Source organism: Nomascus leucogenys, chromosome 22a (genome assembly GCF_006542625.1).
Source record: "Nomascus leucogenys isolate Asia chromosome 22a, Asia_NLE_v1, whole genome shotgun sequence".
Lineage (NCBI taxonomy): Eukaryota > Metazoa > Chordata > Mammalia > Primates > Hylobatidae > Nomascus > Nomascus leucogenys.
In genome coordinates, this window is record NC_044402.1 from 102,586,751 (window position 1) to 102,605,197 (window position 18,447).

At 45.0% G+C, this 18,447-nt stretch overlaps 1 protein-coding gene across 2 annotated transcripts in view; it reads left to right on the top strand.

Annotated features, from left to right (window-relative positions):
* The window catches only part of KIAA2012 (KIAA2012 ortholog), a 134,779-nt gene that overhangs the window by 52,558 nt on the left and 63,774 nt on the right, over positions 1-18,447 (top strand). For both annotated transcript variants that reach the window (XM_030804180.1, XM_030804181.1), the window contains exons 12-13: positions 588-656; positions 14,003-14,079. In XM_030804180.1, the coding sequence (XP_030660040.1) occupies positions 588-656; positions 14,003-14,079 (146 nt within the window). The remainder of the gene's footprint in view (positions 1-587; positions 657-14,002; positions 14,080-18,447) is intronic.

Here is an 18,447-nt window from a genome sequence, read left to right on the forward strand (position 1 = left end):
CCTTACAGAATTTTATCATCATGGACCCTATGGAATTTTACCTTTAAACATCTTAGATAAAAACATTATTTTCCTCAATGCTTTTTTAATCCTAGATCAACCTTCTCTCCAGAATATCATCTGTGAATTTTCAAAAACATTCAATTCAAGGCCAGTGCGGTGGCTCATGCCTGTAATCCCAGCAGTTTGGGAGGCTGAGGTTGGCAGATCACTTGAGATTGGGAGTCAAGACCAGCTTGGCCAACATGACGAAACCCCACCTCTACTAAAAATCCAAAAAATTAGCCAGGCGTGGTGGCACATGCCTGTAATCCCAGCTGGTCAGATGGTTGAGGCAGGAGAATTGCTTGAACCCAGTAGGCAGAGGTTGCAGTGAGCCAAGATCATGCCACTGCACTACAGTGTGGGCAGCAGAAAGAGACTCCATCTCAAAAATTTAAAAAAAAAAAAAAAAAAAAAAAAAGCCAATTCATTGCAAAGCTTAAACATTGAGGCAACCACTTCATGTTTTCCCGTCTTTGGATAAGGGAATAAATTTTTACAAGACTTTTTCCCTCTCTCAGGTAAAATATCTTACTGTTTTTCAGCCTATGAATCTGTCAATTCAAATATCAGCCATGAAGAGGAAGGGCCTAGTAGTCAGCATTTCCTAAAAGGTAAGCTTTTCCCCTAAAAAGTTACCTCTACTTCTCTATGTAATTTGACTCATGATATTATTTCATATACAGACCTCCAGAAACCCACAATTTCTCCCCAAATATACCAATAGGTAGCAGAGAGGATTTGCTTCTTGGAAAGCCTGAGAAATGTGTTACATGAGTTACTGATGGACAGCCCTGTGGTCTGAGTGTAAATATTAGTGAGGAAGAGACGTCAGGTGGAATCAAGTGCTTGTGCTTAGCTGGCCTGGGGAAGGATAACTTGCAGGGATGTCCTGTGGGTCCTGCAGGTAATCCACTGCACAATTCCCTAAATAATGAGGTAGACATTGTCCCCTGGAGTTGTGCATCCGTCAGCCTGCACACATCACAAGCTAGGAGCCGATCTGTGAAAGACTCAGGCTTGTATTTTCAATGGAGGACTGAGGCCAGGTCTGCCTCTCCTCAGATTCCTTTTCTATTTCATTTCCCCCATGGAGAGATCTGCAAAAACTGGGAGTATGGGTTGACTTTGTAGCTCATCCTCCACCCACAGACATGGCTGCTGCTGCTGCTTCAGACCAAGGAAAGGATGATGACCTGGAGACTTTCTCTCCTAAAAATAGTCTTTGATTAACAGAGAAATGTGTGTGGTCTTCCTGGCTGCTTTTTTTTTGTTTGTTTGTTTTTGAGATGGAGTTTCGCTCTTGTCGCCCAGGCTGGAGTGCAATGGCAAGGTCTTGACTCAGTGCAACCTCTGACTCCCGGGTTCAAGCAATTCTCCTGCCTCAGCCTCCTGAGTAGCCGGGATTACAGGCACCCACCACTAAGCCTGGCCAATTTTTGTATTTTTAGTAGAGACGGGGCTTCACCATATTGGCCAGGCTGGTCTCGAACTCCTGACCTCGTAATCCGCCCGCCTCAGCCTCCCAAAGTACTGGGATTATAGGCATGAGCCACCACTCCCGGCCTCCTGGCTGCTTCTTTTGGGGCTGGGCAGCAATGAATCCTACATGAAGAAGCTGCTGTAGGAACAGGCAGGAGGCAGTGCCACAGATCAAGGGCTATAGGCAAATCAGGGTGGAAGGATTGCTTTTGCCAGAGATTGCAAAACTAAGAGAAAAGGCACAATTGTATCCTTGCCAATCTCAAAATCCGTAAGCAGAGAAATACCTGGGAGTCTGGCCCTCTGCACTCCCCCTTGCCAATCTTCCTTGGGCAGACATCCTGACGAAGGCAGAAAGAGTTTCCATGCCGTTTTTGCTCATTCTCATGCATTGGTTAGAACTGGGCCAGAGCAGCTCTTAAATAGGAGCCCTCAGTAAAAATGATGATGATGTTGGTGGTGGTGGTGGTGGTGGTGACAGCTACTGTTGTTATATATCCCTGATATGCGAAACGTCATGCTAAGTGCTTTGCATCCATTATTTCGTTTCATCCCCACAGCAACGATAGGAGATAAATCCTATTATTATCTTCATTTTTCATCTAGGACAATGTGGCTCAAGAGAGGTTAAGTGACTTGCCCAAGGTCACACAAAGTAGTAAAGTTAGGATTTGAACCCAAGGAACCTGTATTTGTATGACTAAGCATGGTTCATAGTAGCATCAGTCTAAAGAGGGGCAATTCCATTTGACAATATTTGAGAGTTTAGGAAGTCCTTGACTTAGTAATGACACATGCAAACAAATGGCTTCTGTCCAACCTCCGTTTCCCCCTCCAATTCCCCCTACTCAGCATCAGACACCCTTTTGTGGATAACACTAAAAAGAATTTGCAACTTCTGGCCGGGCACGGTGGCTCACGCTTGTAATCCCAGCACTTTGGGAGGCCGAGGCGGGCGGATCACAAGGTCAGGAGATCAAGACCACGGTGAAACCCCATCTCTACTAAAAATAACAAAAAAATTAGCCGGGTGTGGTGGCAGGCGCCTGTAGTCCCAGCTACTCGGGAGGCTGAGGCAGGAGAATGGCGTGAACCCGGGAGGCGGAGCTTGCAGTGAGCCGAGATTGCGCCACTGCACTCCAGCCTGGGCGACAGAGCAAGACTCCGTCTCAAAAAAAAAAAAAAAAAGAAAAAGAAAAAAAAAAAGAATTTGCAACTTCTAGAGATATCACAGGGAGAAGAGGAGAAGCTGGAAAAAAAAAAAGTAACAGTTTGGGAGAATCAAAGTCCTGAAACAAATTTTCAAGCAAGATAAGCCTGTTTACAGGCTAGCTCTGCAAACCAAAATATTCTTTCTAATAGCACCTAAAATGTTACCATTTCCCTTCATTCTATTATTAAAATCTCACCAATAAAAAACTTACCTTGGATTAAGAAGTATCCTCTTAAGATTCTGAAACTTCAGAGAGGTGAATAGTCTGTCACACTTTAGTAAAAGTGTATTTAATCAGATAGTTGCTCTCTTGCAACCTAGCTAGAAACAGCTGCTCTGAGGGACTAAAAATTCTGATGGGGTGGAAACAAAGGTGAGTAATTTGGAAGTATATAGAGCTTAAAGGTTGAAACATGCCTGGCCCATGGAGTGCCCCAGGGGGCTCGGATGAACAGCAGAACATCAGCTGCATGGAGAAGGGGACACTAGGAGAAAAGTACAGAAGGGGCCACGACAGTGCACCAAAGGCTAACTTAGCCTATTACAGGGGGCCTCGCAGCAAGCTCTAGTTCCAGGAAAAGGAGAGAACGTTTTGATCCTTCTTGCCTCTATTCCTAGTAACTAAAAGACCTTGGACTAATGCAAATCTCTTTCCTATTTCCAAGCTTTAGAATGTACTGTTTCCTCTGCCTGGAGCACAGTTCCTCATCTCCTCCTATCCAGCATTTTTTAATTGCGGTAAAATACAGATAAGATTTGTCATCTGAACCATTTTTAGTGTACAGTCCAGTGGCGTTAAGTACATTCACATTATTGTGCAACCAGTCTCCAGAACTCTTTTCATCTTGCAAAACTGAAACTTTATACCCATTAAACAACTCCCCCTTCTCCCTCCCCTAGCCCCTGGCAACCACCATTCTACTTTCTGTTATCCCCTGACTTTTACCCCTTGTCCTAGTTAACTCCTGCTAATCCTTCACTTCTCAATTTAGTCCTCAAACTGACCTCCCCACGAAGGCTTTTCCACTTTCCCCTTGCCCTCCTTCCCTTCCCCCTCCCTGCCGATGGGGTGACACTCACCACCCACATGTGCACAATGAACCATGTTTACCCAGTTACAGCCACAGCAGCTCACTCACTGCATTGTCCACTGACTAGACTTTTCTCTCCATGAGACTGCAAGCTTTTTTTCTTTTCTTTTCTTTTGAGGCAGGGTCTCCCTCTGTTGACTGGAGTGCAGTGGCTGGATCTCAGCTCACTGCAGCCTTGACTTCCTGGGCTCAAGCGATCCTCCCATGTCAACCTCCTGAGTAGCTGGGACTACAGGTGCTTGCCATCATGCCTGTCTTTTTTTTTTTTTTTTTTTTTTTTTTTTTGGTAGAGATGGGGTTTCACCATGTTGCCCAGACTGGTCTCCAACTTCTGGGCTCAAGCCATCTTCCCACCTTGGCATCTCAAAGTGCTGGGATTACAGGCGTGAGGCACCACACTCAGTCACCAGACTGCAATCTTTTTAAGGGCAGGGGCCCACCGGCAACCCTATTACCTGGTAATATGCTGCTAACACATACCTACTGTCAGTGCAGCATAAGCATTTAATGATTGAAAAGGTTTAGCTACAACATGGGTGAAACAGGCTTTTTTTTTTTTTTCTCAGATTGACTTGGAAACTTAATCACTATGCAGAACAGTCTCCGCAGGAAAATGCATTCCACATATAAGCATAGGGTGCCTCTTTCACAACTTAGAACCTTATTTGTTTCCTTGATTTGCCCAATGACCTTAACAAAAACATTTTTACAACACTTTGTGCTTAATATTCCCCATTTGTTGCTAAGGAAATAGATATAATGCTACTTTGAAAATACCTGGGCCAGGCGCAACGGCTCACACCTGTCTGTAATCCCAGCTATTCAGGAGACCGAGGTAGGAGAATTGCTTCTCCTGCCAGAGGCAGGGTTGCAGTGGCAGAGGCTGCAGTAAGCCAAGATTGCACCATTGCACTCCAGCCTGGGCAACAAGAGCAAAACTCCATCTCAAAAAAAAATAAAAAATAAAATAAATAAATAAAATACTTGATACCCCCTGGAACTGAGTTCAAAGAAGAGTTTAAAACATCTATTCATTGGAACACCTATAGAGCTTTCACAAATTTTTTTTTTTTTTGAGACAGAGTCTCACTCTATTGCCCAGGCTGGAGTGCAGTGGCACAATCTTGGCTCACTGCAACCTCCATCTCCCAGGTTCAAGTGATTCTCATGCCTCAGGCTCTCCAGTAGGTGGGATTACAGGCACCCGCCACCACACCCGGCTAATTTTTGTAATTTTAGTAGAGACAGGGTTTCACCATGTTGGCCAGGATGGTCTTGAACTCCTGACCTCAGGTGATCCACCCGCCTCGGCCTCCTAAAGTGCTGGGATTACAGGCATGAGCCACCACACCTGGCCTAGAGCTTTCACAATTTTTTGTTTTCTTTTTGGTCATTTGGTTTTAATTACTATTTTCAGATAAAAGTGACAGGATTCTAAAAGGATTGTGTAGATGGTAGACTTTGGGTATTTGTGGACATGAAGGTTGATTTCAACTATTTGAAATGACCTCAAAAGTCAGGGGACTGGCACAGTGTGGTGGCTCATGACTGTAATCTCAGCACTTTGGGAGGCCAAGGTGGGAGGATTACTTGAGGCTAGGATTCAAGACCACCCTGGCCAACATAGCAAGACCCTGTCTCTAAAAAAATTAAAATAAAAAATAAATAAAACATCAGGGACACACACAATTTGTCATTTTACAGAGGCATGAAGTCAAATCATTGATATTGCAAGGCTGGGAGACAGAGACTATTACTAAGCTAGTGAGTGAGCCTAGCCAGCCTCGCAGCACTCACACATCTCATATTGTGGTCTATAATTCATTATAACATCTGCAATAGCTCTTGTGCAGTTACTTTTCAAACAGAAGAACGTTGATTTCTTTATATATACATATATACACACACATGCATTTTTAATGGCCCTAAAAAAAAGCTGACTGCTGGGACTCGTGATGGAAGTAAGAGAAAGTGAAGTGGTCTAACAATGTAATGGTTCTCTGCCAAAAAAATAGTTTAATAAATCACTCTAAGCCTTTATTTATAGTCTCATTAAGAGTCCGAAGAACTCTCTTTTTCCAATTCTTCTTTAGTTTTATTACCAATAGATACACACTAGGAGTATTCATAAATCTAAGGATTCTTAAAATTCTCAGGATGTGTCCTTTCCAAGTAGCCAGGATCTGCTGTTCACTTAATGTGTGATATGCATTAAGGGATCAGGACCTTGCCCAAGTAGTGAAGTAATACTTAGCACAATGCATTTTAAAGCAGGTGTAGATCTTAGGATTTTGGGTGTGCGTTATATTTCTCAACCTATATTAAAGTTTAGAATATTAAATTTTCTTCTGTCAGAGTGATCAAAAAATTATAACTTTCATTAACTAGTAATTCTTAAATAGTATTTTCTATTTAATCACCCTTCAGACATTTATGTTGTCTTCTCATCACAACTATAAAGAAGCTTAAGGCCAGTCGCAGTGGTTTACGCCTATAATCCCAACACTTTGGGAGGCCAAGGCAGGTGGATCACTTGAGGTCAGGAGTTCGAGACCAGGTTGGCCAACATGGTGAAACCCCATCTCTACCAAAAATACAAAAATTAGCCAGGCATGGTGGCAGGCACCTGTAGTCCCAGCTACTCTGGGGGCTCAGGCAGGAGAATCACTTGAACCCAGGAGGCGGAGGTTGCAGTGAGCCAAGATTGCACCACTGTACTCCAGCCTGGGCAACAGAGCAAGACTCCATCTCAAAAAAATAAAATAAAATAAAAAACAAAGAAAGAAGTATGAGGCTTTTCTTAAGGATGTTTCCCGCCTAGTTTCTCTCCCTTGCTCCTTTCATACATCTCTCTGTGGCCTGAGGATTTTGCCATTGTCTTGGTTTCCCCATAATCCCTCCTTTGAAAATTAATGTAGACATCAGAATCAGACTGTGCTTCAACAGAAAGAATCTGTGAGTATGTTTTTTTGTTTGTTTGTTTTGAGACGGAGTCTGGCTCTTGTTGCCCAGGCTGAAGTGCAATGGCACAATCTCCACTCACTGCAACCTCTGTCTCCTGGGTTCAAGCCATTCTCCTGCCTCAGCCTCCCAAGTAGCTGGGATTACAGGCACATGTCACCACACCTGGCTAATTTTTTGTATTTTTAGTAGAGACAGGGTTTCACTATGTTCGCCAGGCTGGTCTCAAACTCCTGAGCTCAGGTGATCCGCCTGCCTCAGCCTCCCAAAGTGCTGGGATTACAGGCGTGAGCCACTGGGCCCAGTCTGCGAGTATGTTTTACAAAGCGGAAAGATATTGCTCATTCATTCATTCAACAAACACTAATTGTCCATCTACTAGTGACAAATACTATGGTAGGCACAAAAATACAGTGGAGAGACCACGTCCATGACTTAAAGTAGTCCACAGGGGTGGAATGTGTTGAGAGCTATGAACGAGTTCAGACTGACTCAGCCTGGAGGTTGAGAAGGCTTTTGGAAGGAGAGGACACTTAAGCAGAGTTTCTAAGGATGTATATAGGAACTAGCCAAGTGGTAAAGAAAGGATGCTCTAGGAGAAAGGACAATATAAAGGTGAAAGAGCATGGCAGCATGGAGAAACTGAAGCAACTTGTAATGACTGCACCCCAGGGTACATGCAGGGGAGGGAGTGATGAAAAATGCACCTTGCAAAGGAGGCAGGAGCCAGATCATGAAGGGCCATAGAAAGCAGCTAAGAGGCCAGGCACAGTGGCTCATGCCTATAATCCCAGCACTTTGGAAGGCCGAGGCAGGCAGATCACCTGAGGTAGGGAGTTCGAGACCAGCCTGACCAACATGGAGAAACCCCCATCTCTGCTAAAAATACAAAATTAGCCAGGTGTGATGGCGCATGCCTGTAATCTCAGCTACTCGGGAGGCTGAGGCAGGAGAATCGCTTGAACCCAGGAGGCAGAGGTTGCAGTGAGCCGAGATCATGCCATTGCACTCCAGCCTGGGCAACAAGGGCGAAACTCCATCTCAAAAAATTTTTAAAAATAAAAGCAGCTAAGGAATTTACGCCAATGACGGTGGGACTCTGCCTACATAGGAATTGACATCATCAAATTTTTATTTTACAGAAATGACTCCCAGCTATGTACAGAATAGATTGGAGGAGATAAGACTAGGGGCTGGGACCCCACATATCTTTATTTGTTTGAGAAGAAGTGACCAAAAATAGTATTTTCTGGCCAGGTGCGGTGGCTCACACCTGTAATCCCAGCACTTTGGGAGGCCAAGGGGGGCAGATCACCTGAGGTCAGGAGTTTAAGACCAGCCTGGCCAACATGGCAAAACCCCGTCTCTACTGAAAATACAAAAATTAGCCAGGCGTGATGGCACACATCTGTAATCCCAGCTACTTGGGAGGGAAACATTGAAGCAGGGAAAATTGCTTGAACCCGGGAGATAAAGGTCACAGTGAGCCAAGGTTGCACCACTGCACTCCAGGCTGGGCGACAGAGGAAGACTCCTCTCAAAATATATATATGTATTTTTTCAGGCCGGGCACGGTGGCTCAAGCCTGTAATCCCAGCACTTTGGGAGGCAGAGGCAGGTGGATCACGAGGTCAGGAGATCGAGACCAGCCTGGCTAACACGGTGAAACCCCGTATCTACTAAAAATACAAAAAAAAAAAATTGGTCAGGTGAGGTGGCAGGTGCCTGTAGTCCTAGCTACTCAGGAGGCTGAGGTGGGAGAATGGCGTGAACCTGGGAGGCAGAGCTTACAGTGAGCCGAAATCGTGCCACTGTACTCCAGCCTGGGCGACAGTGTGAGACTCTGTCTAAAAAAAATATATATCTATATATATGTATAAATAGATATATTTTTTTTTTCTGGAGAATGGAGACCACCACGTGAATGACATTTGCTGGCTGTTTTGTATGCAGTTCCACCTTCAGCCTTTTTTCTGAATTCCTTTCCTCCACACAGTCTTCCACCATAGATATCCTTATTAATTCTGTGATGTTTCTTGATTGGAGGGTTTCTCGCATGGTTGACATTTTGCTGTTATGCATCTCGAATTTAAATTCAGTCCTCTAGCTAGGCTTTCATTCTGGGCTTGGTAAACTGCCATGTGCCTTTAGACCTTTCCATAAAAAATAATTTATGAACTTTTGAGAGAGATTGGTATTCCCAAAGCTAAAGCCAGACCCTTGAGACTTAGCTAGCCTTAATCTAAAAAGATATAAGTAAAAGGACTGTTATCCCAAATTGGAAGAAATATATTGCCTTTGCATTTACTGGGTACTTCCATATTTAAATTCAGACTGACTCATATTTTCTAGATCTGTCTACTTGACTCCCTAGTTAGAGCTCCCAGGGGGATGTCTTTTGCCTGGAGACTTATTCAGGCCTCCAGCAACTATTCCCTATGCCCATCTCACCCTCCTCCTCATTCAGGAAGATTTAAAGTGAAAATGTGTAGCATAAACAGGATCTTAAATCTCGTCCCAAGAATTTGATAATGACAATACCAAAAGGCCATCTTGGGTCTTGGTCTCCTGAATTAAACAAGCAGACTCAAAATTTATTATAACACTACAAACACTGTATAGGTCATAGGTGTCTTGAGTCACATTATATAAAATAAAGTATTTTTAGATATTCTTAAGGAAAGGTCAGAAGGACCAAAATTATCCTTCCTTTTATGGTTAAGTTTATACTGGGGAGAATTTTTTTTTAATAATCTGGAATTTGCATTTGCATTTTCCATTTATGACCAAAAAAACACAAAACCATGAAGGGACTGAGGCTGACTTTCAGGACTTCTCCCATTGGTTCCTGCTGGGGCCAGCAAGTCCCTGTGCAAAGCTATGAGAAGGCAAAGATGCTTTCTGAGACCTGTTTGGTAACGGATATATCCCCTCCATGGTGATGAAACATTGCAAGTTATGGGGTATGTTCCATGACAGCATGTTAGCCACCAAAGGGTGCCCATGCCTCAGAAACGATATACATAGACAAAGGCCCTAAACAGATTTAAAGAAGCTCCTGCCAGCACCTCCAACAGCTACTGCCCTTGTAACCACTGGATATTTGGCCACTTTGGACCCTACGGGTGTGTATTTCTTCCCAAACCCTGACATGTATCTAGGAAGGAGCCAGGTGGCCCGCCTGGCCTAATAAGGTGACTCTTTGGAGTTGATCTGTATTTTGACACCAGATGGGGCCCACAAGAGGGTCCCATACCAAGGCAAATATGCATCCTGAAACAATGGGAATAAATATGACTATGTTTCTTTCTTTTTTTTTTTAAGACAGAGTTTCGCTCTTGTTGCCCAGGCTGGAGTGCAATGACACGATCTTAGCTCACTGCGACCTCCGCCTCCTGGGTTCAAGTGATTCTCTTGCCTCGGCCTCCCAAGTAGCTGGGATTACAGGCGCCCGCTACCACACCTGGCTAATTTTTGTATTTTTAGTAGAGACAGGGTTTCACCATGTTGGCCAGGCTAGTCTCAAACTCCCAACCTCAAGTGATCCACCGGCCTTGGCCTCCCAAAGTGCTGGGATTACAGGCGTGAGCCACCACGCCCAGCCGACTATGTTTCATTTTTATTGAACAACAAACAATGACTTGGGAATTAAACATAGCCAATGCAGATTTAAACAGAAGGAAATGTTAAGGAGCCATATTCCCTGCTAGAATCAGTGCTTTTCAAGTTTTGAGTGTTTGGTGAAGGATTCCATGATTTGAAGAAGGCAGAAGAGGCTTTGGATGAGACCCCCATCTAGTAAGGGTCATCTCTAAGACTGCCTGATTATCTGGTGGGAATGCTATCTCCTCACTAAAAGCCTGTGGTTAGATTAATGCTAGCATTTGAAAATCTGCTAAGGCCTGATGGTGGGCAGCCAAGGAAGGAATGTGTTTTCTGTTTATCTCTTTAGTGGCAGAAATGTTCATCACAGAAAGACTGTGAACTCCCAGTTTCAGGCATGCCTGGAAGTTGTGCAGCCTATAGTCTGTATAGCCTGTATACACTGTAAAAACTGGAATGTGCACACCACTTTCTGAACGACAAAAAAGAACCAGGCCTTTGTTTGCAGCCAGTTACCTGGGTTGGTCGATGGGTTAATCAGTTTCTTTGACTTGATAACAGGGGTAGATCTTGCCGCATTGTTCTGAAAGGAGGTTTTACCACCCCCACTGTTCTATCTCCCAGGAATGCAGTTTGAGTTGTGTCTCCTCCTTGACAGCTTGGACCTCAGTAAATTACCAAGGTCTTGACCCAAGAGATGGAGAAGTCCTAAGTGATTTTTCAGTCTCCTATCTAAAAATATGTTTACATTTCTTGAACTCTGGCTGACTGATTCATTCTCCTGATGTTGCAAGAACTTTCCTTATGCATTAGAATTCATAAGTTTCATTTCTAAGAGGCCTATGGTTCCTTCCAAGCCACAGTGTAGTGAACCTCATCACAACACAATTCTGCTGGGCTGGATTTGTCCCAAGGGTGGATCATGGCCAAGCAGCTGTGATATGGCAAGCTCATTGACGCTAACAGGAGGCAGTGTGATGTGGAGGGGAAAGTGCAAGACACTAATTCAGGACATCTGGGTTCTGGGTCCTGGTCTTGTGTTATTTCAAGGTGTGCCCTTGAGCCAATTGAATGAAAATGCTTTCAGGGCCTCAGTTTCCCCCAAGTTGATTCAAATTTTAAAAAAAAAATTTTTTTTGAGACAGAGTCTCACTCTGTTGTGTCCGGAATTGGTGGGTTCTTGGTCTCGCTGACTTCAAGAATGAAGCCGCGGACCTTCGTGGTGAGTGTTACAGTTCTTAAAGGTGGTGTGTCCAGAGTTTCTTCCTTCTGGTGGGTTCATGGTCTTGCTGACTTCAGGAGTGAAGCTGCAGACCTTCACAGTGAGTGTTACAGCTCTTAAAGGCGGCACGTCTGGAGTTGTTCGTTCTTTCTGGTGGGTTCGTGGTCTTACTGGCCTCAAGAGTGAAGCTGCAGACCTTCGCAGTGAGTGTTACAGTTTGTAAAGGTGGCGCGTCCGGAATTGTTCGTCCTTACAGAGAGCTGATTGGTCTGTTTTGACAAAGTGCTGATTGGTGCATTTACAGTCCTTTAGCTACAGAGTGCTGATTGGTGCGTTTACAATCCTTTAGCTAGACACAGAGTGCTGATGGTGTGTTTACAATCCTTTAGCTAGACACAGAGTGGTGATCGTGTGTTTACAATCTTTTCGCTAGACAGAGAAGTTCTCCAAGTCCCCACCCGACCCAGAAGCCCACCAGGCTTCACCTCTCAATGGCACTCGACTTTGTGGCACCTAGCCCAGGCACTCAGCCCAGGCACTCCGGCAGCCCGGAGGGAGCTCATCCCCCGATCAAGCCCAGCAGGCGCTGGCCACGGCCGGCCGAGTCCGCGCCCACCGGGAACACGCGCCGGCCCGCGAGCGCAGCACGCAGCCCCGGCTCCTGCCTGCGCCTCTCCCTCCACATCTCCAGGCGAGCAGAGGGAGCTGGCTCAGGCCTCGGCCAGCCCCAGAGAAGGGCCCCCACAGTGCAGCGGCGGGCTGAAGGGCTCCTCCAGTGCGCCAGAGTGGACGCCAAGGCCAACGAGGCGCCAAGAGTGAGCAAGGGCTGCTAGCACGTTGTCACCTCTCACTGTCACCTAGGCTGGAGTGCAGTGGTAAATCTCGGCTCACTGCAACCTCCACCTCCCGGGTTCAAGTGATTCTTGTGCCTCAGCCTCCTGAGTAGCTGGGATTACAGGCACGCGCCACCACACTCTGCTAAGAAATGTTTTAAATCTGTGCAAAAGCCATTTTCAAAGACAGAAGAAGATAGCTGAGAAACAACAGAAAAGGAAGGTCAGCCCACAAAGAATGAGTAGAGGCTTTAGGTCAAAAAGACAAAGATACAGAGTCATATATGGCCATTGGCTTCTAAAAGAGCTACTTACGAATACCAAGTATGGAAAGAACTTTTTGTTGGACATTGGTCCCACAGAAGAGACTAAACCCTTTGTCAGTAAGTAGAGCCATGTGCTTAGCTAAATCTGTTCCTCAAATAAACATTCCTTTAGAACATTAAAGTTCTTTTTTTTTTTGAGATGGAGTCTCACTCTGTCACCCAGGCTGGAGTGCAGTGGCGTGATCTCGGCTCACTGCAACCTCTGCCTCCCAGGTTCAAGTGATTCTCCTGCCTCAGCCTCCGGAGTAGCTGCGACTACAGCCGCGCACCACCACGCCCGGCTAATTTTTGTATTTTTAGTGGAGATGGGGTTTCACCTTGTTGGCCACGCTGGTCTCCAACTCCTGGCCTCAAGCAATCCACCCACCTCGGCCTCCCAAAGTGCTGGGATTACAAGCATGAGCCACCGCACCCGACCAAATTTACTTTCTTAAGAGAAAAAAAAGAAAAGCAAAATAAAACCTATTCTTTTGTACCATGAAGTTTTAGGGTTGGGCAGTCTTGGAGGGAAATCCTTACTCAAAACCTCACTAGTGGTACAACTTTGAGTGGGTTACCATACCTTTTGCACCTCAGCTGCTACACCTGTAGAGAACATTGATAACGACAGCATGGAGGGGAGTCATGGCCATCACACGACAGCCCCATGCTGGTGTCTGGGTGGTGCCTGCTTCCCGCTGGCTCCACGGTTTCCATGGTTTCGGTTAGTCCCCTCCCTCCAGCCCCACTTTGGCGTTTGCCTTTGTTTGATTCATGTTTCCACCTTTCCTCTTGCCCCTCCGCATTGTGAGGAAAAGGGAAGCCTCTGATCTCTCTATTTGGAAGTTTGCAGAAGCCTTTTCCTACTTCAGTGAAGTGCAGTCATACAAAATTTATACTCAACAGCATCAGCAGATTTTTTTCCATCAATATTTCCTTTTTAATTTCAGCTTTATCTGAATTTTAATAGCATAAAGAATTTACTTTTGTTCTTTTAAAGAGCAACCAAAACAAGAATAATATATATTTGAATATAAGGTCTTAACACTATGTTTAACATGGTGTTTAGGCTATGCCTATAGAGGTTATAGGTGTTATTTGGTGAGTAAATTATGAATGCCATGGGTGTATATGTGCTTATAATCTTACATACATATGAACTAGGTGTGTGTGTGTATGGTATATATAAAAAGTCATGAGATCCAGATCTGACCACCTTGATCTTTTTTCCTCTTTGATTTTCACTATAGCAAACACTGAACCTAGAGCCAATCTTCACATGAATCTTTATGAAACCTCACCGTTGACCCAAACAACAGAGAAGCAGGTATAGTATTGACTCTGAATGAGGATAACACTGGGAGTCACAATTCTTGGGTTCTTGTTTCAGCTTGCTGTGTGGCCCTCAGTGAGACTCTTTACCTCTCTGGGCCTCATTTGCCTAATCAGTAAAATGAGACAAGTAGACTATGAAATCACAGAGGTTCCTTTATTCTTAGACTTGGAATGTCAACTCAACTTGGACTGTATTATTTGGCTCTTTACATGTGTGAATAAGCTCAAGGTCTCTCCCTGACTTCTGCAAAGTCAGAAAGGGAGTAAGGGAACACAGAAAGGTGGCATCCAATGAGGCAGTAGGCAGTAATTTTCATTCGTAATAGAGATAAACATTAGCAATTAAGAAAAAAAAAGTGCAAAGGTAATCATGAAGAAAGGAGGATGGTGCTTCATCCAGATACATTAAGAATTTCTATTAGCGGGCCGGTCATGGTGGCTCCTGCCTGTAATCCCAGCACTTTGCGAGGCTGAGGCAGGCAGATCACCTGAGGTCAGGAGTTTGAGACCAGCCTGGCCAACGTGGTGAAACCCCATGTCTACTAAAAATACAAAAATTAGCTGGCTGTGGTGGCATGCACCTGTGGTCCCAGCTACTTGGGAGGCTGAGGCAGGAAAATTGCTTGAACCTTGGAGTTGGAGGTTGCAGTGAGCTGAGATCATGCTGCAGCCAGAATCCTGAGAGAGACCCTGTCTCAGAAAAAAAAAAAAAAAGAATATCTATTAGTGGTTCAAGGACATATGTTCACAAATACTTATAAATTTTTTCCTTCCTTGGAAGCTTTGAAGCTGGAACTGTCTTCAAATTCTCTCTAGAGAGACAACTCAGGGGAATTCCTAGAACTAAATCCAGGGCCTCGAAGAACCTGAGGCAGAGGCAGCACACGCAGCTCCAGGGGACTCCCAGGTCTCACCCTGCTGTGTGACACCTCCAGGTCATGATCTTGATTTCTCCATTCTGTCCACCTTCCTTCCTGCCACAGCCTGGCTATCTCTTCTTCCCCAGCACTCATTATATATAATGATAATAGAAACGGGTTTGCTTTCATCTGCGTGCCCGAGCTGGGCTCTGAGGTAGGACCTGAACTCTCTGTGACAACCCTAGGCCTGGGTCAGGCCTCCACTGAGGTGAAACGCAGCTGAGCAGCTCCTCCCTGCTGCCAAGGAGCTGCAGAACCAACATTTGCATTTTTTAAATGCCCACTTTGCAGACATCCCTTTTAAGGGATCTAGAGACAGAGTTTTTGAAAGAGTGTGCGACTAAGGAAAACATAATATGGTGTATTTTGATAATTCTGCAACCCAAAGGCCATGCAAAGGCTTCACATACCCTAAACACACCCCAAATTCACACAGCCCCACGGTTTTGTTCCAAAAGACCTACTATCACCTGCAATGAAAGAGAGGCTCAGCCAGGCGCAGGGGCTCACGCCTATAATCCCAGCACTTTGGGAGGCCAAGGTGGGTGGATCACGAGGTCTGGAGTTCAAGACCAGCCTGGCCAACATGGTGAAACCCCGTCTCTACTAAAAATACAAAAATCAGCTGGGCATGGTGGTGCGCGTCTGTAATCTCAGCTACTCGGTAGGCTGAGGCAGGAGAATCGCTTGAATGCAGAAGACGGAGGTTGCAATGAGTCAAGATCACACCATTGCACTCCAGCCTGGGCAACAGAGCAAGACTCTGTCTCAAAAAAAAAGAAAGAGGGGCTCAACCATGTCAAATTAAATCGTAGGCTGAATTACTAACTTTGCAGTCAGAAGAAGCAGAGCGAGGGGTCTTAAACTCTCATCCCGGCTCCCCCCCGAGGCTGTGGAAAGTCAGCTCCCTGAGAAGCCCATGCGCGCCTGCCTCCTTTGTGAAACGATGGGGTGGCTCCCACCAGAACCCACTGGTTTGTCCAAGTCGCAGTAGTCCCAATACCTTTAGAAGCAGCCCTGGAAAGAAAGGGCATCTGAGGAGAAGTCTAGGGAGCCCCACCAGCCCCATACACAGAGAAAACAGGGTGGGAGGGAGGTGGGGGTGACTTCCTGGCCTCCTGCACCCCCGCTTACTTCTCGAGGCTAATGGCCTCTTATTAGATTAATCACTGACTTCAGTTTTAACTACTTCCTCAGCCTACTCCATGGCAATGACTAATTTCATGTTTATTATAAAGCATCTGGAACACATTTAGGACAAATTTCTGTCCAGCTGATTTCAGTTCCCTACCTTGATGGGCCACGGGCAATCCAGGGGATTCCTTCCCCTGCGGCCTTTCCCACCCTGAAGCAGAGGACATCACAATACTGATCTTAGCAGCACCGTTTCTTTCCATCAGTTCCCCCACGGGCTCCCCCCTCCCTCCTTTCCTTGGGATCTGACCCTATTAGGGGTTCAGTCACATCAAAGACTTGTACTTTTATCACAGTGCCATCTGAGAGAGGGGAAGACATGCCAAAGGTGGGTATTCTGGTATTACCACCCTCTAATGAGAAGTCGCAGGCCTAGATTTTGAAAACAATCTCTGGCGTGTGGGTTGGAGAGAAAGCCACAGGGTGCTCTGCAGAGGCTGGGGTGACGGCGTTCCCTGGGCTGGAGGCTTCTGCAGAGGCCCTACCCCTGCGATGGGCGAGCCTTCACCTTGTCTCCTCAGAGGCTGTCCACGCTGCAGTGGGAGCAGAAAGGGTTAGGCTCCTTCCTCCAACACGCGATGAGGATGGCAAATGGCGGGAATGGCTCCCAAGGCACCCCTTCCACACCTGACCCGAGGAGCAGGGCCTAGGCGGCGAATCCATCAAAAGAAACGAGAGTAGCAACTGATATCAGCAACTTCCTAGGAGTTGGAAGAGGGGGTGAGGTGGTGGGGGCGGGGGTAAGAAAACTACAAGGGGAAATGTGGAGATGAAAAGAGAGCAATGAAAAAAGAAAAAGGAGACAAGCAGACATGTTTCAACTCCAAGCTCCCATTTCCTCTTTCAAATGAACTGCTTCCCCACTGTGAACAGAATCAAGTATTTATGAAGGCATTTTTTGCATATTAATAGCTGCATATGGAGCATTGCCAGAGCTGCAGTCCTGAAGGTACGGTGCCCTTTTTTAATGCAGGTCTTTCAAACTCCTCACAGAATTTGGTATTCTTCAGATTTATTTTCATTTCTGCCTCATGGCTCCTCCTAAGGCCCTTCATTTGATTAAGGGAAATTAGTTCCTGGGATACTTTCAGAGACAGAGTATTGCTCTTACCTCGGTGGGCCGCTGACATCAATCGCTGGAGAAGCTTTTCCTCTCCCCCAAGGCCTCTCTGTGCAGAGGCCGCAGGTTGGGTAAGGTGACCAGCACCTAAAAAGAGTATTAAAATTATAAATGAAAATTTCAGGAGGAAATATTAACATAGCTAGACAGTGGTGGGAGAAAGTAAAACTAGAAAAAAAAAGTAAAATAATTGCATTAACTTTACCATCTATACTCAGTAAAGATTACCTCCAATTTTAAAAGAAAATAATTGAGAACCATGAGAAAAATAAAAGACAGAAACAATTCATATCCAAAAAGGAGTAACAGAAAATAAATATGAAAAAAATCATCCATCTTGATTAACAATTTAAATGCATATTGAGGCAAACTGTAAGTACCGTCTTATATCTGAGATTTGTGCCTTCTCTTACTCTTTTTAAATGGTAACACCCAGGGCTGCCGGAGTTTTGGTAAAACTGGTATACTTATACACTTCTGGTGGAACACAGTCTTGGTTCAATCCCTTTGTAAAGCAAAATGGCAATATAACTCACGAAACATGAAAAACGTGAAATATCCATCAATTATGTATTTCTGACTTCCAGGAATTTATCCTAAGGAAATAATTCAACAGAAAAAAAAAAGGTCAGTGAAGATGTCCATTGCAGCATTATCTATAACAAAGAAAATCTGGAAATAGCCCAAGAGTGTAACATCAGAGAAATGACTTTGGGGAGGTTTAGAATCTTGTAGCCTCCAGCCGCATGACTCCTAAACCATAATTTCTAATTTTGTGGCTAATTTGTTAGTCCTGCGAAGGCAGTCTGGTTCACAGGTAGGAAGGGGGCTTGTTTTGGGAAAGGGCTGTTATCGTCTTTGTTTCAAAGCTAAACTGTAAATTAAGTTCCTCCCAAAGTTATTTCGGCCTACACCCAGGAATGAATAAGGACAGCCTGGAGGTTAGAATCAAGATGGAGTTGGTTAGGTCAGATCTCTTTCACTGACTCAGTTATAATTTGGCAATGGCAGTTTCACCCTCGGTGAAGGGTTTGATTCAAGCATTAAAAAAGGATGATTGTTCATACTAGAAACTGAGATTTAATACTAATGTTTAACTAACAGGCAACATCACTGACATTTTGGA